We start from the raw sequence: 25,670 nt of genomic DNA on the forward strand, positions 1-25,670 counted from the left end.
TCCCCGCGGCCTGTGCTCTGTGTCCGTGGCCCTGCACGGCGCCAGGGCCGGGCATCCCGTGGCCCCGGCCGGGCAGGGAACCGCCCCGGAGCCGGTGCCGTCGGGCACGGACCGGCCCCGCTCCCCCGAGCCGCAGGAAGCAGCTGCTGCTGAGGAACCCGCAGGAACGGGGAAGCGATTCGGGAAGCGGCGGCGGGGCGGAGCGCGGGAGCTCGGCCGCCGCCCCCCTCGGGGGAGCCGCGTTTCTGCTGCGCCCGCACCGGCGCCCGGGCTGGGGGCCGGCACGGCCGGGCTCGGGCCCGTGGGCAGCCGCCGGTGACCGACCCGGGGCTGCGCTGGCCGCGGCGCAGAGCGCGGGGAGCCCCGGCGGGGCGGCCCCGGCCCCGGCCCCGCGCGTCTCCCGTGCGCGGGGAGCGCAGCGCGGCGCGGGGCAGCGGGGCGGCACGCGCGAGCTGCGGGGCGCGCGCGGCCCCGCGGCCCCGCGTGGGAGGGCGCTCGGAGGATGTGAAACCGGGAGAACGGCAGCGCGGCCGGGAGGGAGGGGTCCCGCCGCCGCCGCCATCGCGCTGCCGCCCGCCGCTTCGGCCCCGGCTTCGGTGCCTTCGCCCGGAGCTGCCCGGACACAGCTACCGGCCAACGTCCCCGGCGGCAGCCTGGTCTGGGGGGGAAGGGCCGGGGATCCTGGAGGGATGCTGGGGGGTTGCACCCCTTCAGCCCGGCTTGAAAAATGCCCGCGAAGCTTGTGAAAATGCTGTGAACTTCCCTCTCGGGAGCAGGTGGTGCCTGCGGGCACTGCCGGCGTCGCAGCCGCTGCAAACGGAAAACGGAGCTGTTCCCGGGGCGGCTTTAGGGCCGGGGCCGGGGCTGGGGGCGGGTTAACACGAGCCACGGGGCAGCTGCAGCTCTGGCGTTAGAGGGAGAGCGACACTGGCGATGCCGGGGAGCTTCGGCCGAGGTGAGAGCCCAGGGGTGGCACCAGGACCTGTGGGGACCCCGTGTGGCACCTGTGCTGTGCTGGGCACTTGGCGAGGGGAGACTGACCACGGCTAGACACGGGGCAAACCAGCTCGTGGGCGCCTGTGGTAGCTGGCAAAAGGCTTGACGGAGCAGGCAGCAGATGGGGCTTTGATGGAGATCCTCCTGACCAGGCGGGGAGCCACGGTGAGACTAGTGGGAATTTGGGTGTTCAGCATGGGCTCAGGGCATCTGCAGAGATGGGGGCTGCTGCTGGATGAATCCAGCCCCCGTGGCAGTGCTGGCTGTGCTGTGCCACCTGCAGTGCTGTGTTGCCCCACAGCACAACACACTGCCGTGGGAGCACACGTCAGGAAAATTTCTCGGAAAGCAGTTCCTGGCCAAGTTCCTCAAAACATGGAACCAGTTGGGGTTCCTCTGGCGGGTGACAGTGTAGAATCAGATTAGCCAGAGGTGATGCAAGAGCAAGCAGTGCCCTCAGGCTCGGGGGAGCCCTCAGCTGTCATGTGCTGCCGCAGGCCAGGACTGACCCTCCCTGTGGTCAGGGCCTGCTAGTGCCTGGACACCAGCTCCTCTGGGCACGCTTCCATGGGCACAGCAGCCCATGTGCATGCTCACCCATGCACACTGACCTGTGTGCATGCTCACCCGCGTGCACACTCACCCGTGCACACCAGCCTGTGTGCACACTTACCTGCGCATACTGACCCATCTGAGCGCTCACCCATGTGCACACTAACCTGAGTGCACGCCTCCCTGGGCATGCTCCCCATGCACGCTCCCCGCCACGTGCTCACTCTCCTACGTGCACATTGACCTGTGTGTGCTCCCCCACGTGCTCCCCCATGTGCACACTGTGCGGCAAGCCCTCCTCAGGGAAGCCCTTCCATAGCCAAGACCTGCCTGCATCCTGCAGGAGTGGGAATCTCCCAGACGAGCCATGGGACAAACCTTCCTGGAGGTGGCAGGGCTGGACGGCGCCAGCGGCAGACGACGAGTGGTATAGCTGGGCCGCAGCAGAGGTGGTTCCTCTCGCCATGCAGCTGCAGCAGATGCATTGTCCCATGAAGGGAGCAGTGCAGCATGTTGCCAGGAGCAGCCTTGCAGGGAGCCAGGAGCACAGACCCCGAGGGTCACCCCACTGGTGGAGCAGAGTGCGGTCCAGGCAGTGCAGACTCCTGCAGTGCCGGGGCCAGCATGGGCTTGGCATGACCGCGGCAGCGCTGCACATTGTCCCATTGCCACGTGGCTGCTCGTGGGCACAAGGGTTGTGCAAGGCCCCACCAGTGGGACGGCCCCTTCAGAGGGTGCGGGAGCCTCCTTGGGGTGCCGGGATCCCGGGCTGGGGGCCGCGGAGCACACCAAGCAGCAGGACAAGGCTGGGCAACTGGGGGCCACAGCAGGCACTGGCCCCGCTCAGGGGAGCAGCGGGGGGGTTGGGGAGGAGGAAATGCAGGAAATCTCGCAATGGCTGTATGGTCAGCACAGGGTTTCCTGTTCCTCTCTCAGAGCCGGAGCTGCGCCAGGGTCCAGGCTCGCACTGGCCAGGCCTCGCAGCACGCCAGCGCCAGCGCAGCAGTGCAGCCCGCGCAGGACCTCCCAGCACAGGCAGGTGGGCGCCGAGCCCGTGGGGCGCTGGGGGGGCTGATGGGGGGGGAACATCCCTGGGCACCTGCCGGCCCTCAGCACAGCTCGGGGCTGTGGCCGGGCCAGGATCGGCTCCCTGCACCACTGGTGCTGCGGCTCGGCTCAGCTCAGTCCGTCCTGTGGGATTGCACCCTGCATCCCCAGCTGGCTGCCGCCTGTGCCCTGGGCGCTCCCCGGGCGCAGCCCGCGCGGCCCCCGCCGCGGGCACAGGGGGCCTGGGGAGCCGGGCCGCTGGAGTGGCAGAGCCGGGGGCAGGCGGTGCCCGTGTGCTGCGGCCCCCGGTGCAGCCGCCCCCCGGCCCTGCGGCCCCCGGTGCAGTGGTGGCAGCGCTGCTCTTTCCCACCCCGCACTTCCTCCTCTCCCCACGCGGCCTCCGTCTGCCTCGGCTCGGCTTTGCGAGGCGGACGGAGCGGGCGTGGGGCAGCGGCAGCGGGCACCGCAGTGGCTGCAGCTGAGCCCTGGCCTCCCGCAGCCCTTCCCGCCGGCCCCGTGGCGCCATGGGCTTTGGGCCGGAGCTGTGGTGCCCGCAGGGGCACAGCGCGCTGCTGCGGCTGCAGGACAGTGAGCTGCGCCTGCTGGAGCTGATGAAGAAGTGGATGTCACAGCGCGCCAAGAGCGACCGGGAGTACGCAGGGCTGCTGCACCACATGTTCTCCCAGCTGGAGAAGCAGGAGAGCCCGGGGCAGCCCCGCACCGGCGAGCACGGTGGGCAGCTTGGCGAGGTGAGGCACAGCCATCTGTCCGTCCGTTTGTCTGCCCGTCAGTGCTCCGGCCCTGCCCTCATGGCCCTGTCCCCGCAGTCGTGGTGGGTGCTGGCGAGCCAGACAGAGACGCTGAGCCAGATCTTGCGGCGGCATGCGGAGGAGCTGGCAGTGGGGCCGCTGGCCAAGCTGAGCCTGCTCATCCGCGACAAGCAACAGCTCCGCAAGGCCTTCAGCGAGCAGTGGCAGCAGCTGAGCCAGGAGCACGCGCGGGTTCGGAACGGGCACGGGGACAGGCATGGGCATGGGGACGGGCACAAGGATGGGGATGGGCATGGCGACGGATACAGGCACGGGGACCGGCACGGGAATGGGGATGGGCAAGGAGATGGGCATGGGGATGTGCCCGGGGCTGGGGCTGGAGCGGGGCACAGGGCTCGGCTCCCCCTGCCACTCTGACCCCCATCTCCCCTAGACCACCCAGCAGGAGATGGAGAAGCTGAAGGCACAGTACCGCAGCCTGGCGCGTGACAGTGCCCAGGCCAAGCGCCGCTACCAGGAGGCCAGCAAAGGTGTGTCCCGGCCCCAGCCCCGCCATGTCCCCATGTCCCCATGTCCTGGCCCCTCTTGGCAGTGATGGGGAGTGCTGCAGCCTGGGGACCTGCATGCAGCACCCGGCCTGCCCCCCAGGCAAAAATCCTGCAGCATGTTGGAGCATGCGGCGTGGCGCCCCAGGTGGGGAATGTGCCCTTGGTGTGGGGAGGTGGCAAGATTGCCCTGGCCCTGCCCGGCTCCCGTGAGCCCTCAGCCCCACTGCCCCCGTGCTGGCTCCCAGTGCTCGGGGCTGCGTGGCGGCCAGGGGACAGCGTCCTGCGGTGGCCGGCGTCCCACGGCCTCTCCCTACAGACAAGGAGCGAGACAAGGCCAAGGAGAAGTACGTGCGCAGCCTCTGGAAGCTCTACGCCCTGCACAACCAGTATGTGCTGGCCGTGCAGGCGGCCGCGCTCCACCACCACCACCACTACCAGCATGCGCTGCCCGACCTCCACCAGTCCCTCTACAGCCTGCAGCAGGAGATGGTCCTCGTCCTGTAAGCGCCGTCCTGGCCCTGGGAACACCACTGCCCCTGGCATCCTACTGCCCCAAGCACCCCATCAGCCTTGCACACTGCTGGTGCTCTGTCCTACCACAGCCCATCCTGTCCACGGGCACCCACTGCCCTCAAGAAGCAGGGATGCTTCTGCGTCTTGCAAGAGCCCTGCCAGCCACGTGCACCCTTGCTGCCACATGCCCGTGTGCCGCTGTCCCCTCAGAGCCACCCCAGCATGAGGCCCTGCTAGGGGACAGCAGGAGACACAGCCCCAAGGCTGCATGGCATGGACCAGGCTGCAGGGTCCATGCTGTGGGGTCCATGCAGGGTGCAGGGACCAGGGCTGTGGGGTCCATGCAGGCTGCAGGGTCTGGGTTGAGCAGGGGCATTGAGCCCGACACCCCCCAATGCCTGGGTGCTGACAGGAGGGAGATCCTCTGGGAGTACCACAGCATCAGCAGCCTGGTGCAGGAGGACGTGCTGGCTGTGCACCAGGAAATATCCCGTGCTATCCAGGCGATCGACCCTGCCACTGAGTACAGCAGCTTTGTGCAGTGCCACAGGTACACCGGCACGCCTGCACACCGCTGCGCTGGATGGATGTGCCTGCCGGGCCATGGGCAGCTCCGATGCGGGGCCTCAGCGCCTCATGAGGCCGGCACTCCTCCCGCAGGTACGACTGTGAGGCTCCGCCGGCAGTGAGCTTCGACGAGAGCCTGCTGGAGGAGACGGAGAACCTGGCACCTGGGGAGCTGCAGCTGAACGAACTGACCGTTGAGAGCGTGCAGCACTCGTGAGCGGGGCCGGGCCGCGGGCCGTGCGCGGGGCTCCTGCATCCCGCGGGCCGCCTGCAGCTGTGTCTCTTGCAGCCTGACGGCCGTCGAGGAGGAGCTGGTAGCTGCCACGGAGGCCGTGAGCAGCAAGGAGCAGCGCGTGCAGGAGCTGCAGGCAGAGATCCGGGGCGAGGAGCAGGGCCTGGGCCGTGGGGAGCGGTGAGGCACGGTGGGCGGCCGGGGCGGCCGGGGCGGCACGGGCCGGCAGATGCTGACCCGCCACGCCGCGTCCCCAGGGTGCACTTGCTGGGGAAGCGCCAGGGGCTGCAGGAGGTGCAGCAGCAGCTCCAGAGCTGCCTCTGCACCCAGGCCAAGCTGCAGGCGCAGCGGGACATGCTGGCCCAGAAGCTGGCGGAGCTGGACTCCCGGGGCCCCCTGCCTGCCCTGACCCTGCCGGAGGACCGGCAGTCCCTCTCCTCTGTGGTGAGTCCTGCCCCGGCGCGGGGCTGGGAGCACGGCCAGCTCTGCTGCCCCACAGCTGGGGCACAGCCAGCACTGCGGGGCGCCTCTCACGCAGCCGCCGTCCCCCAGGAGCAGGAGCGGAGTGGGGCCAGCGCGCTGGAGACTCTCAAGAACCACATCTCGGGCATCTTCCGCCCCAAGTACCTGGTGAGCACCCGGGCCACCCAGCTGCCCTGCAGCCTTCCCAGCCCTTGCTTTCCTGCCTTCCAGCCCCCCCCCCCATCATACTCCAGCCTTCAGTCCCTGCCCCCTCTGCCTGCCAGACCCAGCTCTGGGCAGAGTTGCAAGGCCCCACTGCTCCTCCCCACACCTCCAGCAACACCTCAAGGCACAGCTGGGCTCACCCGTGTCTCCGTGCAGCTGCCGCCCCCCGTGCCACTGATCCCGGAGGTGCAGAAGCCGCTGTGCCAGCAGGCCTGGTACCACGGGGCCATCCCGCGCTCAGAGGTGCAGGAGCTGCTGACCTGCAGCGGGGACTTCCTGGTGCGGGAGAGCCAGGGCAAGCAGGAGTACGTGCTCAGCGTGCTGTGGGACGGGCAGCTCCGGCACTTCATCATCCAGGCTGCTGACGTGAGTGAGCACAGGACAGCGCGGGGTGCCGAGGCTGCCCAGCCAGGGGCTGGGCTGGCCACAGCACCCTGTGCAGACGTGTGCCCTGGCTATACAGCCACTCGTGTGACACGCACAGGGCATGTGCATACGTGTACAAGGTGTGTGCACATGTACCTGGCACAGGGCTTCGGGAGCAAGCCCAACATTGTGTGCATGGATGCACGCTGCCTTGTGTGCATGCATGCCCATGTGTGCACGCACATGCATGCTCACATGTGCACGTCCATGCATGCTCATATACACACACCCATGCATGCCCATGGACACCCATGTGTGCACACCCATGCATGCCCACGTGCACACTCACGCATGCACACGTGCATGCCCATGCCTGCGTGCCCGACCCTGCAGAACATGTACCGGCTGGAGGGCGATGGCTTCCCCACCATCCCGCTGCTAATTGACCACTGCCTGCAGAGCCAGCAGCCCATCACCCGGAAAAGCGGGATCATCCTGGCCAGGGCCGTGCTCAAGGTAGTGGCCAGTCGGCACGGGGAGATGTGTCCCCCACAGGCAGCGCAGCCCTGGCCCCAGCCAGGCGTGGTGAGCGTGGCCCTGAGTCACAGCTCAAGGCTGGGGCCCCGTGGGGCTGTGGGATCCTCACCAGTGTGTGGGAGCTGAGGGGGGCAGAAGGGGGTGTGGGCTGGGGCAGGAGGGGATGTCTCACCGCCCTCCGCTGCCTGCTCTCCCCAGGACAAGTGGGTGCTCAACCACGAGGACGTGCTGCTGGGGGAGCGCATCGGCCGGGTGAGTGCTGGGTGCCCCGAGCCCTGCCCGCAGGAGGCAGGGCCAACCCCGGGGGCACCGGGGGGGGTGACGGCCCTGGGCTGTGCTGCTGCGAGCTCAACCCGTGCATCGGCCTCTCTCGGAAGGGTAATTTCGGGGAGGTGTTCAGCGGCCGCCTGCGTGCTGACAACACCCCTGTGGCTGTGAAATCCTGCCGGGAAACACTCCCACCCGAACTCAAGGCCAAGTTCCTGCAGGAAGCCAGGTGGGTACGGCTGTTGTGTTCGTCTGTCCCAGCCTGTCTGTCCATCCCTGGAACTTCGGGCTATTTAAACCCCCTGGGACTGCAGCGTCCCCGTGGAGTGAGGGCCCTATCCAGGCTGCGCTGCCGGGATGGCAGGCGCATGGTGCATGCCTCGGGGGAGCCTGGCCCTTGGCACGCTTGCGATGCCCGCTGCCGGCCCTGCAGGATCCTCAAGCAGTACAACCACCCCAACATCGTCCGGCTCATTGGCGTCTGCACGCAGAAACAGCCCATTTACATCGTGATGGAGCTGGTGCAGGGTGAGCAGCCCCCGCCGCGCCCGGTGCCTGCCGAGCGCCCCGCATGGCCGTGCCGGCCGGCCGCCTGGCGCTCACGCCACGCTCCGCACAGGGGGGGACTTCCTGAGCTTCCTGCGCAGCGAGGGTGCCCACCTCAAGGTGAAGGAGCTCATCAAGATGACAGAGAACGCTGCAGCAGGCATGGAGTACCTGGAGAGCAAGCACTGCATCCACAGGTGGGCCCCTCTGCGGCACGGCACGGCGCAGCATGGCATGGCACGGCACGGCACAGCACGGCACGCAGCCCGCAGCTGCAGTGCTCTGGGCAGGACCGTGCTGGGAACCCTGGTGCCAGCCCCAGCACTGCCCCTGGGTGCAGCAGGATCAGCAGCCGCATGGGAGGTGCAGCCGGGGGGCGGCCAGGCCCAGTCTGCGCGTGGCCAGGTGGAGGCAGCCCGGGGCGTCCCGGTGCAGTGGCGTGGGTCGATGCAGAGCGAGGTGCACCCCGGAGTGCTCGCTCCCCCGGGCCTGTGCCGTGCCCCAAGGAACGTCCTGCTCCTGCACCGCATGGAGGGCCCCGATGGGCGAGCACGGCGGGCACGAGCACGCGGCTGAGGGCTCTGCGCTGTCCCCAGGGACCTTGCTGCTCGCAACTGCCTGGTGACGGAGAAGAACGTGCTGAAGATCAGCGACTTTGGGATGTCGCGGGAAGAGGAGGATGGCGTCTACGCCTCCACGGGGGGCATGAAGCAGATCCCCGTGAAGTGGACAGCCCCAGAAGCCCTCAATTACGGTACAGCCGCAGCCCGGGACCCTGCACAGCCCAGGGCTGCAGCAGGGTGAGGGAAGGGGAGGCTGCGCTGCAGCCTGGCAGCATGACTGGGACCCAGGAGTCCCGGGCTGTTGGGGGTCCTGTGCGACGTGATCCTGAGCAGCGGATCTGTCCCACACGGCACGTGATCGCGGGCAGGGGTCTGTCCTGCGCGGTGCGTGACCCCGGGAGCAGGTCTGTCCTGCATGGTGCACGATCCGGGGAGCGGGTCTGCGCTGCACAGTGCATGACCCTGGGCAGCAGATCCGTTCTGCGCGGTGCGTGATCCCGGGAGCGGGAGGCGGCGAGGCCGCGGCGCTTCCACCCCCGGGAGCACAGGCACAGCGGGCAGCGTGGTGCCGCGTCCTGTGCTGCCAGCCCCCGCTGCGCCCCCAGGCCGGTACACTTCGGAGAGCGACGTCTGGAGCTTCGGGATCCTGCTGTGGGAGGCCTTCAGCCTGGGCGCCGTCCCCTATACCAACCTCAGCAACCAGCAGACGCGCGAGGCGGTGGAGCAGGGTGAGGCGCCGTGGGTCCCCGCCGCGGGGGCCGCTCGCGCCGGGGCGCCGCGTGGGGCAGCGGCCCTGCCCCGCGGCGGCGAGGGCCCATCGCCGCTGTGCCCGCAGGCGTGCGGCTGGACCGCCCCGAGCACTGCCCCGAGGAGCTGTACCGCCTGATGCTGCGCTGCTGGGCGTACGAGCCCCGCAAGCGGCCCAGCTTCAGCACCCTGCACCAGGAGCTCACCAGCATCCGCAAGCGGCAGCGGTGAGCGCCGGGCGCCCGCCCGCCGGGACCCCGCGCGGGGCGGCCGCTCCACCGCTCTGCCGCCCTCGTCCCAGCGACGCCAGCCCGCTCCCGCTCCCGCTCCCGCTCCCGCTGGGGCACCGGCCCGCGGAGCGCGGCACCGCGCTTTGTACCGGCGTTTGTTTCCGCGCAATAAACCCAGACCTCGGCCGCGCCGCGTCAGTCGAGGGGAGGCGGCGTGCGGCGAGGCCCGGGCAGCCCGACGGCCCCGGCCGCGGTGCAGCCGGCCCGGGCCTGGGGCTGGGGGCGGCCGGGGGTCCGGGGGGGCTGGCTCCGGGGGTCCGGGGCAGGCGGGGCCCAGCCGCGGGGCCGCTTCCCGCCGGCGGCTCGGGGCCGGGCCGGGGGCAGCGGCGGGGCCGGGCCGGGGCGGCGCGGGGGCGGCGCGGCGGCGGGCGGGGCCTGGCCGCAACCCGGCGCGGCGGCCGGCGGGGCCCGGGACCGGCGGCGCTCCCGGCGCGGACGATGTGAGGAGCCGGGACGGGCCGCGGAGCCGCGGAGGGTAAGAGCGGGCGGGCCGCGGCGGCGGGACGGCGCCCAGCCCGGCCCCGCGCTGTCCCTGCGCCGCGGCCGGGCCGAGAGCCCGGGGCCGGGCCGCTGCGGCCTGCCGGGGCCTGCCGGGGCCTGCCGGGGCCTGCCCCGCCCGGCCCGGCCCGGCCCGGCCCCCGGCTCGGCCCGGCCCCCGGCTCGGCCCCCCCCGGCCCGGCCCGGCCCGGCCCGGCCCGGCCCCGCGGTGCCTCTGGGCCCTGGCGCCTGCCCCGGCCCACCAGGGCTCCGCGGCCTGGGCCGCCCTGCGCCGGGCCCGGCCCGGGGAGCCCCGCGGGGCCCCGCCGCCGGGGCCGGGCCGAGCCGCGCAGGACGCGGCGGGTCGCGGCGGTTGCGTGGGGGCGGTGGCGGGCGGGAGCGGGCGGCAGTGTGCACGGCCGAGGCGTCCTGGGGCGAAGGGACGCGGAACTGCCGCGCGTGGCCAGGCCGGACGGGCCCCACGGACGTGGCCAGGCCGGACGGGCCCCACGGATGTGGCCTGGGCAGACAGGGCCCCACGGACATGGCCAGGCCGGACGGGCCCCACAGATGTGGCCAGGCCGGACGGGCCCCACAGATGTGGCCGGGGCAGACGGGCCCCACGGACATGGCCAGGCCAGACGGGCCCCACGGACATGGCCAGGCCGGACGGGCCCCACAGATGTGGCCGGGGCAGACGGGCCCCACGGACATGGCCAGGCCGGACGGGCCCCACAGATGTGGCCGGGGCAGACAGGGCCCCACGGACGTGGCCGGGGCAGACAGGGCCCCACAGGCGTGGCCGGGGCGGATGGGCCCCACAGGCGTGGCCGGGGCAGACAGGGCCCCACAGATGTGGCCAGGGCAGACAGGGCCCGACAGACGTGGCCAGGGCAGACGGGCCCCACGGACATGGCCGGGGCAGACAGGGCCCCACGGACGTGGCCGGGGCAGATGGGCCCCACGGACGTGGCCGGGGCAGACAGGGCCCCACGGACGTGGCCGGGGCAGACAGGGCCCCACGGACATGGCCGGGGCAGACAGGGCCCCACAGACGTGGCTGGGGCAGACAGGGCCCCACGGACGTGGCCAGGGCGGACGGCCCCTGCGGACGTGGCCGGAGCGGACAGCCCCCGCGGACGTGGCTGAGGCAGACAGGGCCCCACAGACATGGCCGGGGCAGATGGGCCCCACGGACGTGGCCAGGGCGGACGGGCCCCACGGACGTGGCCGGGGCGGATGGCCCCTGCGGACGTGGCCGGAGCGGACGGCCCCCGCGGACGTGGCTGAGGCAGACAGGGCCCCACAGATGTGGCCGGAGCGGACGGGCCCCACAGACATGGCCGGGGCAGACAGGGCCCCACGGATGTGGCCGGGCTGGACGTGGTCAGAGCAGACGGGGCCCCACGGACGTGGCCAGGGCAGATGAGGCCCTGCGGACGTGGCCAAGGTGGATGGGGCCCTGCGGACAGGACCAGGGCGGACGGGCCCCACAGACGGGGCCCCGTGGACAGGACCGGGGCGGACGGGGCCCCGCAGACATGGCCAGGGCGGATGGGGCCCCGTGGATGGGGCCGGGGCAGATGGGGCCCCATGGACGTTGCCGGGGCAGACGGGCATCGTGGACGTGGCTGGGCAGGATGTGGCACTGCTGCATGTCGCCCGGCAGGATGTGGCACCGCATATGTGGCTGGGCTGGATGTGGCACCGTGTGCATGGCCGGGCCGGACATGGTACCACTCCATGTGGCTGTGCAGGATGTAGCATTGCGTACATGTCCGAGCAGGATGTGGTGTTGCCACACGTGGTTGGGCAGGACACAGCACTGCTGCACGTGGCCAAGAGGTTGCAGCAGGCACTGGCCTGGGTGGCAGCAGGCATCCCTGAGGCCATGGTCCATGTCCTCTCTTCCACATGGTAGGTCTGTCCCTGCAGCCCCCCGGGATGAAGCTGAAGAAGCAGGTGACGGTGTGTGGAGCTGCCATCTTCTGCGTGGCCGTCTTCTCCCTCTATTTGATGCTGGACCGGGTGCAGCATGATCCCACACGCCACCAGAGTGGAGGCAACTTCCCCAGGGTGAGGCAGTGCCGTAGGGCTGCGGGCATGGGCTGTGCTGTTTCTGCAGCAGTGCAGGCAGACAGTGGGGCCAGGGCTGCTGGGCAGCCAGCTGGCACCCGGCAAGGGGTCTCTGCTGCTTGTTACTTGCTGGTGTCTACACACACGGGGACCAGGACCCATGTGGCAGAGCCCTGTGCCAAGGCACCGCTCTTACTGCCATGTCTGTGATCTAGAGCCAGATCTCAGTGCTGCAGAACCGCATCGAGCAGCTGGAGCAGCTGCTGGAGGAGAACCACGAGATCATCAGCCACATCAAGGACTCGGTGCTGGAGCTCACAGCTCACGCAGAGGGGCAGCCAGCACTGCCCTACCACACCCCCAATGGCTCCTGGGTGCTGCCCCCCGAGAGTCGCCCGAGCTTCCTCTCCATCTCCCCACAGGACTGCCAGTTTGCCCTGGGGGGCAAGGGCCAGAGCCCAGACCTGCAGGTAAGAGGCTGAAGTCTTGTCCCAGGGGTCAGTGCAAGGGGTCAGGGGGTCCTTGGGGTCCTGGCTCTGCTGTGCTGGGAGAGTCTGTCGGATGCTAGTGCTGCCATATCAGGGTATCCACAGGGTCTCGACTCTGCTGTGTCGTGGGTCTCTTGTCCCGTGTCTGCCCCCGCTGAGCCCTGTCCCCTGTTTCGCAGATGGTGGCTGTGTACTCCCTGCTGCCCTTTGACAACCAGGATGGCGGTGTGTGGAAGCAGGGCTTTGACATCACCTACGAGCCCAGTGAGTGGGATGCAGAGCCCCTGCAGGTGTTCGTGGTGCCACACTCTCACAACGACCCTGGTGAGCAGATGGGGAAGGGTGGGCAGGGGGAGGCAAAGGGCTCAGGATAGGCTGCTCTGCACCATTGGCTGGGGAAGGCTTGGCCCTGCTCAGTGACAGTCGTATGTGTGTTGACAGGTTGGATCAAGACCTTTGACAAGTACTACTATGACCAGACACAGCACATCCTCAACAGCATGGTACTGAAGATGCAGGAGGACCCACGCCGGCGCTTCATCTGGTCTGAGATCTCCTTCTTCTCTAAGTGGTGGGAGAACATCAATGCTCAGAAGCAGGCTGCAGTGCGGAGGTAGGGTCACCTACTTGGCTTTGGCTCTCTGCACAGTCTCTGTTCATGCTGGCAGGCCATGCTCAGAGGGAGGCACCGAGTGTGAGCACAGGGATATGTGAGGGAAGGACCCTTCATCTGCCCCAGGCCTGGCTGCTCTGGCTTCAGTGCAGTGTCTACCAGCTCCACACTGTTCACTGCAGGGTGCTCTGATGTCTTGACGCTGGTAATAACCTCTTGGTGCCGGAAGACGTCAAAGCTGCAGTGGTGTGCACAGAAAAACTGAGAGAGAGACAGGGTGCTGTTAGCACTGTGGCCTCTGCAGCAGAGACCTCGTGAAGCATGGCAGGAAGCAGATCTCACTCAACTTGTGCTGCTTGGAGGAGAATGGGCCCCATGCTCCTGGTGGGCTGGGGAACTTCTGTTCATTGCTTTAAACCCCAGCACACAAGCACCACAGCAGAGCCTGAGCACTTTTGGCACCCCATGATACTCAGGGCACTCTTAAAGGGTGTGAGAGCTTGAGAGTGGAAAAGTGCAGCGGGAGAAGGACCCTTTGTTAGCTCCTCGGGTCCCCAGGGAGGGCTGGGATTGGAGGGCACAGTGGACATGGGCTGCAGGGCACAGCAGGGAATGTTGGACTGGCACTTACTGTGGAGACAGGTTCTAGTTGCCTGCTTCATGCTATGGAGGTCTATCTGGGGCAGGCCTGACCTGATCATATCTCCTATGCTTCCCTCTTGAAGGCTGGTTGGAAACGGGCAGCTGGAGATGGTGACGGGTGGCTGGGTGATGCCCGACGAGGCCAATTCCCACTACTTTGCCATGATCGACCAGCTGATTGAGGGGCATCAGTGGCTAGAGAAGAATATCGGTGAGAGCCATGCAGGGATGCAGGGTGGAAAGAGCAGAGCTGCTGGCTAGAGGCCTGGCTGATGCACCTCTCCATGCAGCCAGACATGGTGCCAGGGCTTAACAGGCCTCTGTGTTCCCAGGCGTGACGCCCCGGTCAGGCTGGGCCGTCGACCCCTTTGGCTACAGCTCTACCATGCCCTACCTGCTGAAGCGCTCCAACCTGACAGGCATGCTCATCCAGCGGGTGCACTACGCCATCAAGAAGCACTTTGCTGCCACCCAGAACTTGGAGTTCATGTGGAGACAGACGTGGGGTGAGGGCCTGCTGCGGGTGTGACTGCAGGGAGGGACCTACCAGGGACTGGTGACAGCAGGGGAAAAGCTACCAACCTCTTTCCTGTGTGGCCAGTGAGCTGAGTGCCAGGAGGCGATGTCTCTGCCCTGGGAGATGCCCCTGCAGTGTTTCTGCCCTGGGGACAACCCCAGGGTGTCTGCCCAACAGTGCCAGTGCCTGGCCCTGCCAGTGAGGCTGTTTCTGTGCTCTCTGAGCTCCAAACAGGCGAGCCTGACTGCGTGCCAGGTCTGCTCTGCCCCAGCGGCCATCCCTGCTCTCGTGTGCCCTGTGCCCACTTCCTGCCAGGGGATAGGCAGAGGAGAGCCATCTTCGGTGCTCACCTGTCCTTGATCCTGCAGACCCGGACTCCAGCACCGACATCTTCTGCCACATGATGCCCTTCTACAGCTACGACGTGCCCCACACCTGTGGGCCAGACCCCAAGATCTGCTGCCAGTTTGATTTCAAACGCCTGCCAGGTGGTCGGATCAACTGCCCATGGAAGGTGCCTCCTCGAGCCATCACTGATGCCAATGTGGCTGAGCGGTGAGTGCCTCAAGGGCAGGGGGCAGGTGACTCAGGAGACCCACAGTTCTGCCTCCAGCCTCACACTTAGACCTTTGTTGCTCCCCATTGCAGGGCCCAACTCCTGCTGGACCAGTACCGCAAGAAGTCCAAACTATATCGCAGCAGAGTGCTGCTGGTGCCCCTGGGAGATGATTTCCGCTACGACAAGCCACAGGAATGGGATGCTCAATTCCTCAACTACCAGCGCATCTTTGACTTCCTCAACTCACAGCCCAGCCTCCACGTCCAGGTATGTGCAGGGAGGTTGGGGGCAGCCAAGGAGTCTGGAGGGAGCGGGTCTTGATAAGTGAAGGAGCGCTGGGGTGTCCATGTGATGGGGAGGCCGTGTACAAGCCCAGAGGGAGACTGAGTAGTCCCAGAAGGGGAGATGGGAGCCCATCTGGCCCTGAGAGGCGCTGAGGCTCCCCATCATGCTCAAAGCTGCGGGTGCTGTCCTGCAGGCGCAGTTTGGGATGCTCTCCGACTACTTTGATGCTCTGTACAAGAAGGTGGGCATTGTGCCAGGGATGAAGCCGCCTGGGTTCCCAGTGCTGAGTGGGGATTTCTTCTCCTACGCAGACCGGGAGGATCACTACTGGACAGGCTACTACACCTCCCGGCCCTTCTACAAAAGCCTGGACCGGGTGCTGGAGGCTCACCTCCGGTGAGGAGCAGCAGACCAGGGCCCTGGGGCAGGGATGTGTGTGGGGAGCACAGATGAGTGCTGGCCAGGCAGCGCCTAGGAGCCCCAGCAGTTCCGTGCTGGCCTGAGCCCAGCCACAGACGTTCTGGGGGTGGCTCTCTGGCTGCTTTGCAGCCATGAAGTGGTGCCAAACCCTCACTGAGACCTAAGACAGAGAATGCAGCTCATCACCCCTCTGCAAGGCCAGGTGCCATGTCCCTGCAGACCAAGCAGGTTGAGCACCATTTGTGCTAGGCTAGCCTGCGCTGGCTGTGGCTGCTCCTCTCCTGTCCCATCCTGGTGCCGCTCAATGCGGTGAGCCAGGTCCAAGGGTGTGGGTGAGCAGGTGCCCTTGGTGACTCTGTCCATGCACAGGGGGGCCGAGATCCTGTACAGCCTGGCATTCGCCCATGCCCGCCGTGCTGGCACGGACAGCAGGTACCCGCTCTCCGACTACACCTTGCTAAGCAATGCCCGCCGCAACCTGGGGCTCTTCCAGCACCACGATGCCATCGCCGGCACCGCCAAGGAGGCTGTGGTGGTTGACTATGGAGTCCGGTACGTGCAGGTGGTGAAGGGGGCAGCCCCAAGGGCCCTGTCTCAGCAGGGGCTGGTGGGCAGGTGCCCCTTGCACAGGGCTGGGAGCACTGTTGGCTGAGGGGGTCCTGCGATGCCCCTCTCCCCGCAGTGTGGGTGCTGTGGGAGGGAGGCTGGGAGGCGTTGGAGGAGATGGACCGGGGTGACCCACTCTGCCCTGTGCGCCAGGCTGCTCCACTCTCTCATGAACCTCAAGCATGTCATCATTAACGCCGCGCACTACTTGGTGCTGGGGGACAAGGACACCTACCACTACGACCCTGCTGCACCCTTCCTCAGCACGGTGAGCAGCACTGCCCCGCAGCTGCCCGCGCCCTGCTGCCCCGTGGGTCCCAGTTCCCTGCCCCATGCCAGAACATCTGTCCCAGTACCCCAGGGAGCACAACCCTGCCTGGCCACATCTCCTTTGCTGCTGGATGGGGACCCCAGGGGAAAGTGTCCCTGCCTTTGCCTGCATCCCTGGGGTGGGCTGGCTGGGGGTGGCCAGTGCAGCCAGCTCTGATGCACTCCTCTTCCCCAGGATGATACGCGCCTCAACCAGGACTCGCTCCCTGAAAGAGCAGTCGTCAAACTGGATGCCTCGCCTCGGTAGGGGCTGCCAGGCCTGCTGCCGGGGCTGGTTCCCCTGCCCAGCGGTGGGGCCCTGTCGGGGTAGCAGTGGGGCAGCAAGAGGTGGTAGGTTTTGGGAGAGGGGGTTTCTAGGAGTCTGTGGAGCTGTGGGTGGCTGTGGTACACAGGGCCTGTGGGTGGTGTGGAGCATGCCAGAATACACAAGATGCTGTGGGTGGCAGTCCTTCTATGTGGCCTCCTGGCAGATTCGTGGTGGTGTTCAACCCGCTGGAGCAGGAGCGCCTGAGCGTTGTGCCGATCCTGGTGAACTCCCCACACGTGCGTGTGCTCTCTGAGGAGGGGCAGCCCCTGCCTGCCCAGCTCAGTGCATACTGGGGCTCTGCCACTGACACGGTGCCCAACATCTACCAGGTATGTGGGCTGCAGTGCCCCACTTCCATCCTTACCCTGCACAGCCCACGCATGCGTGGCCTCCCCATCCTCTCCCCCTGCTCACTCCCACAGCTAGGGCGCTGCCGTGTGAGCACCCCTCTATGGCAGCAAGTGTCCTTGGGCCCCCTGCAAGTGTCCACTGCTCACAGGCACACAGCACCCAGTGCACACCCTCCTCCCAGAAAACCAGAAGCAGACCTCCCAGGGTCTTTGATCTGCAGATGTCCAGTGCAGATCCCTCCCACAGAGGGCCTTGGTTAGTGTCCTCACTATCTGCAGGTGTCTATCCTGACCCGCCTACCTGCGCTGGGACTGCGTGTGCTGCAACTGCACAAGACATTCGACAGCCACACCACGCTGAAGTCGTCTGTGCGCCTCTACCTGCATGGCCGGGACCTGCCTGTGCGCAAGCATGAGGCCTTACCTGTGCACGTCTTCCCAGCCACCACCGATGACTTCTGCCTGGAGAACCAGCATCTACAGGCCTGCTTCTCAGGGCTCTCTGGCCTGCTGCAGGTGAGTGCCGGGATTTGATGGGTGGCAAAGGAGGGGAGGGGAACATGGCACTGCCACGTGCAAGAGGCGTTCACTGCCATGCTGGCTTGTGCCCTGCAGAGCATCCGCCGAGCTGGGGAGGACCGGGAGCAGAGGGTAAGCAGCGAGTTCCTCATCTATGGCACCAGGGCCTCCAAGGACAAGAGTGGAGCCTATCTCTTCCTGCCTGATGGTGAAGCAAAGGTATGGGGGCCTCATCCTAGACCTCAGCTGGCAGCTGTACCAGGGGCTGCGTGACAGTCCTGGAGATGTCAGCCTCAGCACAGCCCTCCTCCTTTCCCCACAGCCCTACACCCCGAAGGATGCCCCAGTGGTGCGGGTGACGGAGGGACCCTTCTTCTCTGAGGTGGCCAGCTACTACCAGCACGTTCAGACTGTGGTGCGGCTTTACAATGTGGCAGGTGAGCAGATGTGAGGCTGTGCTCTCCAGCACATACTGCAGGGCTGGTGGCAGTGTGTCTGTGAGGGTGTTTGGGTCTGGAGACAGCACATCCACACAGGAGGATGTCACCAGTCCAGGGAGTGTTGGGCGGTGCTACCTGTGGGATCCAGCTCCTCATGTATGCCCACAGGGGTGGAAGGGCTGTCCCTGGACATGTCTTGCCTAGTGGACATCCATGACCATGTCAACAAGGAGCTGGCCTTGCGCTTCAGTACTGACATTGAGAGCGATGACACCTTCTTCACAGACCTCAATGGCTTCCAGGTGTGCTGACAGTCCAGGGGAGGGAGAGCAGTTGCCCACATCAGGGACAGCCAAAATGTCCCCCAGCACCAGGCATTGCTGGAGCTACTTCCAGCCCGAACTCCCTTCTCTCGGCAGATTCAGCCCCGCAGGTACCTGCGGAAGTTGCCACTGCAGGCCAACTTCTACCCTATGCCAGCTATGGCCTACATCCAGGACATGCAGAGCCGCCTGACTCTGCACACAGCCCAGGCCCTTGGGGTGTCCAGCCTCAGCAGTGGTGAGACAGCTTCATCTGGAGTGCAAGAGGGCTGTGCTGTGGGGCATCTGCCCGCTGAGCCCGAGGCTCAGGGATGGGGGACGTTGGGGAGGAGGGTGCTGCAGGCTGGACATGGGGTGACCAAGTCTTGCCTGTCTGTGGCACTAGGGGCTCCATGACTGTCTCCAGTCCTGTGGGGGCATTTGCTGCGTGAGGCCTGGGGGGGGGCAGCAAATGGGCTGTGCAGGGTGGGTGGCTTGTGTTAAAGCCCAGGGGCTCTGAGGACTGCTCTCCACAGGCCAGCTGGAGGTGATCCTGGACCGGCGCCTCATGCAGGATGACAACCGGGGCCTGGGCCAGGGGCTGAAGGACAACAAGCGAACCTGTAACCGGTTCCGCCTCCTCCTGGAGCGCCGCACCACTGCCAACAAGGTGCGCAGGCCATGGTGCAGCAGGTGTGGGAAGCCAGGCACAGCACCGCTCTCCCAGAGAGTCCAGCTGTGCCTCAGCATGGTGCAGAGAGGGAAGCGTCTGCAGGGAGCCACGTGTCTGAGTGGATGGGGGTCTCCTCTCCTCCTGTCATTTGGCCCTGGCAGCCACCACGCTGGCACTGCTCTGTGTGGGGCTACACTGTGCAGGGTTTGGGCCATGCCTGGGGAATGGGGTCTGCAGGGAGGTGGGACTGTGGAGTGGGATCTGGCCTGCGGACCAGGGTGTGGAGCTGCATTGCCCTCGTAATCACAATGTTCTTGTCCCGTTGCCTCGTTGCTCTCGACGCATGCACAATTTCACCTATTCAGAGCTCCAGCTTCTTTTCCAAACTGGCCTCCGTGTTTAAAGCCTTGGGCTTCCCTGGCATCAGGACTGGCAGCCCAGAGGTAACAGCCGGCCTGGACCCCACTGTGTTTCCTCGTCTTGTGCACTAGCTGCTGGTGACTAGTCTAGTGAGGGCCTGTAGCAGGCTCGTAGTCTGAGTGTAGACTAGCCCAGGGTTCCCGCAGGCTGCCTGGCATTGCAGCCCCTTTACTGTTCGGGCGCTGGGGTGGGAAGGATTGTGCCTAGATCAGCGCATATCTCTGGGTGCATGGGGAGCCCTGTACTGGCTCTGCTGGTGTGTCCCCATTCTCCGAGTGCTGCTGGAGAGGGTGTAAGGTGTGGGAGTCCTGCAGTCCCTAGTCAGGTGCTGCTCAGCCCTGCAGCTCCCCTCATGTGTTCTTACCACTTGCCCACTGGCAGGTTCAGGATGGCCGCCCGATCAGCTTCCCCTCACTGCTGAGCCACATTACCTCCGTGCACCTGAATGCTGAGGTCCTGGTCATGCCTGTAGCCCAGGAGAAGCTGGCCCCATCTGCCCTGCGCTCCTTCCTGCCACTGTCCACCACCCTCCCCTGTGACTTCCACATCCTCAACCTGCGGACACTGCAGGCGGAGGTGAGCCATGGCCCTGTGCCCTGTGAGGGGTGGGCACAGCCCTGGAGCAGGCAGTGCTCTTAGGTGGGTCTCACACTCGCTGTTTTTGGTGTTATGCCTCACGCATTTGCTCCCCAGCAGGATGACTCACAGCCTTCTGCAGAGGCAGCCCTGATCCTGCACCGCAAAGGCTTCGACTGCAGCCTCGAGGCCAAGAACCTGGGGTTTAACTGCACCACCAGCCAGGGCAAGGTAAGACTGGGTTGCTGTCTCCACCCACAGGGCAGGACAGCCTAGCTGCTTCCTGCCATAGCCCTGTGGCAGGCCTGGCTGCCAGGCCTGCCTCATGCATCCCTGTGTTCAGGCTGAGCCAGGATTGAGGCTGGAGGGGCCCCTAGATCCCCTTAGTATTGGCCAGTGGCTAGTCAAAGGTCCCACACTGTCGCACACAGCCCTGCTCTGCCCCTTGCACAGTCAGACCTGGAGGACACTGGTCTCCAAGAGACACGGTCTGCTGCAAGAGGGACTGAGCCCAGGACCTAGCTGCTGCCGACAGTGTGCGGACATGACTTGACCAGCAGGCAATACTAGGGGGATAGGGGCTCAGCCTCAATCTGGTGCCTGACACAGGGATGATGAGGCAGGTGGCAGCCAGGCCTTGCACAGGGCTCCTGGCAGCAAGCCGCTAACCTAGGCTGCCTGCCTTTCTCTCTCTCCTCTCTCCCTAGCTGGCCTTGGGCAGCCTCTTTCAGGGGCTGGAGCTGAGCTCCCTGCAGCCCACCTCACTGACCTTGATGTACCCGCTGGGCGCTGCCCCCAACAGCACCACCATCCACCTGGACCCCATGGAAATTGCCACCTTCCGTATCCGCCTGGGGTAGTGTCTCCCGATGCAGGAGGGGAGCAGACTGGCCATGCAGTGTGGGAGCAGCTGCTGAGCCCAGTAGCACCCGCACTGCCCAGAGGGGCCAGGCTCATGGCCCCATGGCCCAGCATGCAGGCCCTGGGCAGGAGGTGTTGAACTCTCAGAGGCTGCTGCCTTCCTATTTATTAGCCCTGTGTTCTCAGATAGATTTCAAACAGTGAACTGTTAGAGGCTGCTGGATACTGCCTGAGCATAGAGGGCAGAGATGGTCATCCTGCTCCAAATAGGGCCGGGCTCAAGGGGACAGTGGTCTGGACCCTGCTGCTGCCAGCAGGGAGGTGCACAGCTGCCTTGGATATTGCATGGCTGCCGCAGGAAGATGCCCACCCTGATGTCTTGGACCAGGCCCCCCACTGGTGCCTGGACTCTGGCCAGCCCCTGCAGCGTGGCACCGGGTTGGCAGGAGCCTAGCAGGTCTGGGGCAGCTGGCCGGGGAGATGCTGTGAACTGGAAGACAAAGCTGCACTGAGCTCGCCTGGAGCTTATAGGAAACATGAGGCTGTTTACAAGGGCCCTGATCTGTCTCCGGTTTGTGGTTCTTGCACTGCTAGTATGGGGAGGTGGGAATCACACACCTTGAGGGGATGGGCAGCACCCTCGGCTGCCCTGAGCACACCGGGGACTAGTGTTGAGCTCTGCCCTGCGGCCCAGGATACACACCGGGTGTGATGGGGGTTGTGGAGTCTCTGCCCTGTGGCTGCTCCCTGAGGCTGTGCATGGCATGGGGACCCAGGCATTCACAAGCAGCAGCACCTGGCTGCGGGCGCGAGCTGAAGTTGGGCAGCGCCTCAGGCAGAAGTACATGGTGAGAACACACTCGCTTTAGTCCCTGTTTCAGTGTGAGGCCTGTGACCCCACCTGAGGCAGGTGACCAGCAGTGCTTGGGCCAGTCAAGTCCTCTGAGTGCTGCAGTGGGCTGGTGGCCAGGGGCCAGCGCTGCAAATCGCCAGTAGTGCCACAGGAGCTGAGCAGCTCACTGTGGCTGGGCAGGGAGAGCAGAGAGGGGCTGGGCAGGGGCCACGGGCTGCTGCAGCGCCCGCATGTGCCACATGGCTGAGACAAGGCCTGTCCCCAATTCTCATCACCAGGAACTGGCTGCTCTCCAGGGCTGTAGCCCCACAGCTGCCTAAGGAGGAGGAGATAGGGCCTTATCACGTGCATCGGGCTGATGGGTGCTGCTTTGGGGTTCAGCAGGCCATACCTTGCCAGCTGGCAGTGTTCCCAACCCATGGGGAGCTGAATGTCTGCAGCGTTGCTGGTTGCTGCCCCACATAGCACTGGGAGTCGCGTTGCCAGGAGCATCATCCCAGTTGCTGTGGGGAGCACCCAGGCTGCCGCATGCCTCTGGATCCCTGTGGACCAATTACTGCAGTGGGTACCAGGGCGGAGGGCTGTGGGCCCTGCACGGGGAGGACAGGGTGAGGAGGCTATGCTGGCTGTGACATGTCTCAGTGTCCCTGGCACGGCTGCCTGCGCAGCTGGCATCCCTCAGGCTGGCTCAGCGGTGGGGCCAGGGGATGCAGGGTACCCCATGATGGTGTACCAAGCTGTGGTGCGCAGCTGGGGATGGTGGACCAGGCCATGGTATGCAGCTGGGAATGGTGGACCAGGCTGTTGTGTGTAGGTGCGCGAGCTCCCTAGGGAGCCTGCGCTGGCCAAGCCCTATGCTGGGGAGCTGGCAGCCTGCATGCAGCTGCCAGCTGGGCTGATCCTGCCTCCTGCACAGGCACATTAGTGCAATGAGCGGCTCCAGCGTCCGGCTAATGGAGCAGCTGGCGGGGGGCCAGACTGCTCAGAGCAGGGCCTGCTGCCTGCCCGGCCGGGCTGCCCACCACCTTGGGGGCTGCGGGCACTGCAGTGTCTCTGCAGCCCTCCGGTGGCCCCGGGTCCCTCCAGCTGGGGCCAGCCCCAGCGTTAGCTGCCTGTGGACAAGAAGGCCAGTTCCCAGCTGCCTGTGGACAGAGAGGCTGGCTCCCAACTGCCTGTGGACAGGGAGGCTGGTTCCCAGCTCCCCAGACTGGGGCTGCACAGAGAGAGCCCTGTCCTGTGCCCCTTGCCGGGCCCACGGCCCTCGCCTGCAGCAGCCAAGGGCCAAGCCACCCAAGGAAGGCAATGGGACCCGGCACTTCCTGCCTCTGCTGCAGGGCTGGGGAAAGCACCTCGGCCCTGGCCTGAAGAGGCTCATTAGTGATGCTCCCGCCTCCAGGTCCCTGCGGAGCGGGGCAGTAAGTGCAGGAGGCTCTAATGGCTCCAAGAAGCTCTTGATGGGCCGATGATGGAGGCGGGAGCAGGAGGGGCTGTGGTTTTGCCTCAGACAGCGCTGGGGCTGCCGGTGCCCCCAGCATGGCCAGGAAGATGCAGAGCGGGCTCCTGCTGGGGCTGCTGCTCTGCACGGCGATGCACCCTGGGCTCCTCGGGACAGGTACAGCCCCACTCCCCCCTGCACCGCGGGCCAGTACTGTCCACCTTGCCCCATCCTTCCAGTCCGGCACTGCCGTGGCCTGCGCTGGGTCCTGCAGGGTGGCGGGCGCCCGGGAGCACGGGGACTTCGGGGCTCGTCCGCTGGCCGTGGGCTCGCCCCGTCCCTTCCACCGCGGCGGGCGGTCTCCTGCCTGCCTGGGGCCGCCCGGCGGTGTGGGCCACAGGCCGCGCCCAGGCTGGCCCTGCCCTGGCACCGGGCGATCCCTGGGGCATTGCGCCGGCAGCAGCGCGGGGCACGAGGGAGGTGACGCCTCCGCGGGGGCCCTCGGCAGGTGGTGGCGGCGCGCGGGGCCGGGGACTCCAGCAGCGCCGCTCCCGGCTGCGGCGCCGGCAGCTGCCCCGTCCCACCCGGACGGGAGCCTGGCCGCGGGGCCGAGCTGGGGGTGGCCCCGGGCAGAGGCGGCCGCGCGGCCCCTGGGAGCCGGGGCTGCCGGCCGGGCCGCGCTCAGCCCCGCGCGCCCGCCTCCGCCGCAGCCGCCGTCCGCAGCCTGCACCTCTGCGAGGGCTACGTGGGCCCCGACGGGCGCTACCACCCCGGCTTCTACTGCCCGCGCCTCGGCGACCCGGGCAGCCACCGCTACTGCTGCCGGCCTGGCCCGCATGCCCTCAAGTCCTGCTGCGCCCGCCCAGCCCGGGAGGCCCTGGCCCGGGAGAACCGCTCCAGCGTGCCAGCGCCCGGGCTGCTCAGGTGAGCCCCGCGCCGCGCCGCGCCGCGCGGCCGGCGGCCCCGCGCCGCCCGCCCCTAAGGCGCTTCCCTCGCCCAGGAACCCGCTGGCGCTGCCCGTCGTGGGGCTCTACGGCGTCCTCGTCTTGCTGCTCATGGCCGTCGACCTCCTGCACTTCCACCACCGCCAGCGCTGCCACCTCAGCCGCCTCCTGCCCCGCGGCCGCCTCAGCGGGCGCCCGCCCTGCACCCGGCAGCCCCGCGGCGCCCCCCGCCCGGCGCCCGCGGACCCCCGCGCCGAGGGCTGAGCGCCCCCCGCCCAGCGCCCCCGGACCCCCGCGCCGAGGGCTGAGCGCCCCCTGCCCGGCGCCCGCGGCCCCCAGCGCCGAGGGCTGAGCGCCCCCCCGCCCGGAGCCCCCGGACCCCCGCGCCGAGGGCTGAGCGCCCCCCACCCAGCGCCCCCGGACCCCCGCGCCGAGGGCTGAGCGCCCCCCCGCCCGGAGCCCCCGGACCCCCCGCGCCGAGGGCTGAACGCCCCCTGCCCGGCGCCCGCGGCCCCCAGCGCCGAGGGCTGAGCGCCCCCCGCCCGGAGCCCCCGGACCCCCGCGCCGAGGGCTGAGCGCCCCCCACCCAGCGCCCCCGGACCCCCGCGCCGAGGGCTGAGCGCCCCCCGCCCGGAGCCCGCGGACCCCCGCGCCGAGGGCTGAGCGCCCCCCGCCCGGAGCCCCGGGAGCCCCCGGAGCCCCGCGCCGAGGGCTGAGCGCCCCCCCGCCCGGAGCCCCCGGACCCCCGCGCCGAGGGCTGAGCGCCCCCCACCCAGCGCCCCCGGACCCCCGCGCCGAGGGCTGAGCGCCCCCCCGCCCGGAGCCCCCGGACCCCCCGCGCCGAGGGCTGAACGCCCCCTGCCCGGCGCCCGCGGCCCCCAGCGCCGAGGGCTGAGCGCCCCCCGCCCGGAGCCCCCGGACCCCCGCGCCGAGGGCTGAGCGCCCCCCACCCAGCGCCCCCGGACCCCCGCGCCGAGGGCTGAGCGCCCCCCGCCCGGAGCCCGCGGACCCCCGCGCCGAGGGCTGAGCGCCCCCCGCCCGGAGCCCCGGGAGCCCCCGGAGCCCCGCGCCGAGGGCTGAGCGCCCCCCGCCCGGAGCCCCCGGAGCCCCGCGCCGAGGGCTGAGCGCCCCCCGCCCGGAGCCCGCGGACCCCCGCGCCGAGGGCTGAGCGCCCCCCGCCCGGAGCCCCCGGAGCCCCGCGCCGAGGGCTGAGCGCCCCCCGCCCGGAGCCCGCGGACCCCCGCGCCGAGGGCTGAGCGCCCCCCGCCCGGAGCCCCCGGACCCCCGCGCCGAGGGCTGAGCGCCCCCCGCCCGGAGCCCCCGGACCCCCGCGCCGAGGGCTGAGCGCCCCCCGCCCGGAGCCCGCGGACCCCCGCGCCGAGGGCTGAGCGCCCCCCGCCCGGCGCCCGCGGACCCCCGCGCCGAGGGCTGAGCGCCCCCCCGCCCGGAGCCCCCGGACCCCCCGCGCCGAGGGCTGAACGCCCCCTGCCCGGCGCCCGCGGCCCCCAGCGCCGAGGGCTGAGCGCCCCCCGCCCGGAGCCCCCGGACCCCCGCGCCGAGGGCTGAGCGCCCCCCACCCAGCGCCCCCGGACCCCCGCGCCGAGGGCTGAGCGCCCCCCGCCCGGAGCCCCCGGACCCCCGCGCCGAGGGCTGAGCGCCCCCCGCCCGGAGCCCGCGGCCCCCAGCGCCGAGGGCTGAGCGCCCCCCGCCCGGAGCCCCCGGACCCCCGCGCCGAGGGCTGAGCGCCCC

The 25,670-nt window shown here is 68.3% G+C and overlaps 3 protein-coding genes across 5 annotated transcripts; all 3 read left to right on the forward strand.

The window, feature by feature from the left end:
- Positions 1-2,408: 2,408 nt before the first annotated feature.
- On the forward strand, positions 2,409-9,348 carry FES (FES proto-oncogene, tyrosine kinase). Of its 2 annotated transcripts, XM_062583490.1 has the most exons (19): positions 2,409-2,587; positions 3,095-3,344; positions 3,423-3,596; positions 3,799-3,895; positions 4,230-4,413; positions 4,839-4,976; positions 5,087-5,206; positions 5,283-5,405; positions 5,483-5,669; positions 5,778-5,855; positions 6,069-6,278; positions 6,672-6,794; positions 7,014-7,067; positions 7,193-7,311; positions 7,516-7,610; positions 7,702-7,825; positions 8,225-8,382; positions 8,797-8,919; positions 9,027-9,348. In XM_062583490.1, exons 1-19 carry the CDS (start codon positions 2,451-2,453, stop codon positions 9,167-9,169), a joined length of 2,637 nt encoding a protein of 878 aa, XP_062439474.1. In that variant the 5' UTR covers positions 2,409-2,450; the 3' UTR covers positions 9,170-9,348. The 2 variants fall into 2 exon arrangements, with proteins under 2 accessions (XP_062439474.1, XP_062439475.1); XM_062583491.1 differs by lacking the exon at positions 4,839-4,976.
- A 262-nt stretch (positions 9,349-9,610) lies between these two features.
- Positions 9,611-21,243, forward strand: MAN2A2 (mannosidase alpha class 2A member 2). Of its 2 annotated transcripts, none has more exons than XM_062583646.1 (23): positions 9,611-9,703; positions 11,627-11,781; positions 11,997-12,251; positions 12,449-12,593; positions 12,711-12,882; positions 13,608-13,735; positions 13,857-14,030; positions 14,410-14,596; positions 14,690-14,867; positions 15,079-15,281; positions 15,675-15,857; positions 16,065-16,179; positions 16,417-16,484; positions 16,712-16,877; positions 17,178-17,414; positions 17,514-17,636; positions 17,740-17,854; positions 18,026-18,159; positions 18,277-18,418; positions 18,696-18,829; positions 19,634-19,828; positions 19,946-20,059; positions 20,536-21,243. In XM_062583646.1, exons 2-23 carry the CDS (start codon positions 11,650-11,652, stop codon positions 20,686-20,688), a joined length of 3,453 nt encoding a protein of 1,150 aa, XP_062439630.1. In that variant the 5' UTR covers positions 9,611-9,703; positions 11,627-11,649; the 3' UTR covers positions 20,689-21,243. The 2 variants fall into 2 exon arrangements, with proteins under 2 accessions (XP_062439630.1, XP_062439631.1); XM_062583647.1 differs by having other exon boundaries at positions 19,949-20,059.
- Positions 21,244-23,075: 1,832 nt separating this feature from the next.
- On the forward strand, positions 23,076-25,487 carry LOC134144795 (protein shisa-like-1). Its single transcript, XM_062583990.1, has 6 exons — positions 23,076-23,154; positions 23,688-23,901; positions 23,978-24,108; positions 24,586-24,677; positions 25,008-25,061; positions 25,431-25,487. The coding sequence occupies exons 1-6, from the start codon at positions 23,076-23,078 to the stop codon at positions 25,485-25,487; spliced, it is 627 nt and encodes a 208-aa protein (XP_062439974.1).
- Positions 25,488-25,670: the final 183 nt, after the last annotated feature.

The sequence above is a fragment of the Rhea pennata genome, chromosome 10 (assembly GCF_028389875.1).
Source record: "Rhea pennata isolate bPtePen1 chromosome 10, bPtePen1.pri, whole genome shotgun sequence".
In the NCBI taxonomy this organism is placed as follows: domain Eukaryota; kingdom Metazoa; phylum Chordata; class Aves; order Rheiformes; family Rheidae; genus Rhea; species Rhea pennata.

Coding starts and splice junctions, on each gene's coding strand:
- LOC134144795 (XM_062583990.1), top strand. CDS start 23,076: ATGGCCAGGAAGATGCAGAGCGGGCTCCTGCTGGGGCTGCTGCTCTGC. Junction 23,902..23,977: donor CCAGCGCCCGGGCTGCTCAG/GTGAGCCCCGCG, acceptor TCCCTCGCCCAG/GAACCCGCTGGCGCTGCCCG. Junction 24,109..24,585: donor CCTGCCCCGCGGCCGCCTCA/GCGGGCGCCCGC, acceptor CCGAGGGCTGAG/CGCCCCCCGCCCGGAGCCCC.
- MAN2A2 (XM_062583646.1), top strand. CDS start 11,650: ATGAAGCTGAAGAAGCAGGTGACGGTGTGTGGAGCTGCCATCTTCTGC. Junction 14,868..15,078: donor AGCCCAGCCTCCACGTCCAG/GTATGTGCAGGG, acceptor GCTGTCCTGCAG/GCGCAGTTTGGGATGCTCTC. Junction 16,180..16,416: donor CTGCACCCTTCCTCAGCACG/GTGAGCAGCACT, acceptor CCTCTTCCCCAG/GATGATACGCGCCTCAACCA.
- FES (XM_062583490.1), top strand. CDS start 2,451: ATGGTCAGCACAGGGTTTCCTGTTCCTCTCTCAGAGCCGGAGCTGCGC. Junction 6,279..6,671: donor TCATCATCCAGGCTGCTGAC/GTGAGTGAGCAC, acceptor CCGACCCTGCAG/AACATGTACCGGCTGGAGGG. Junction 7,068..7,192: donor TGGGGGAGCGCATCGGCCGG/GTGAGTGCTGGG, acceptor CTCTCTCGGAAG/GGTAATTTCGGGGAGGTGTT.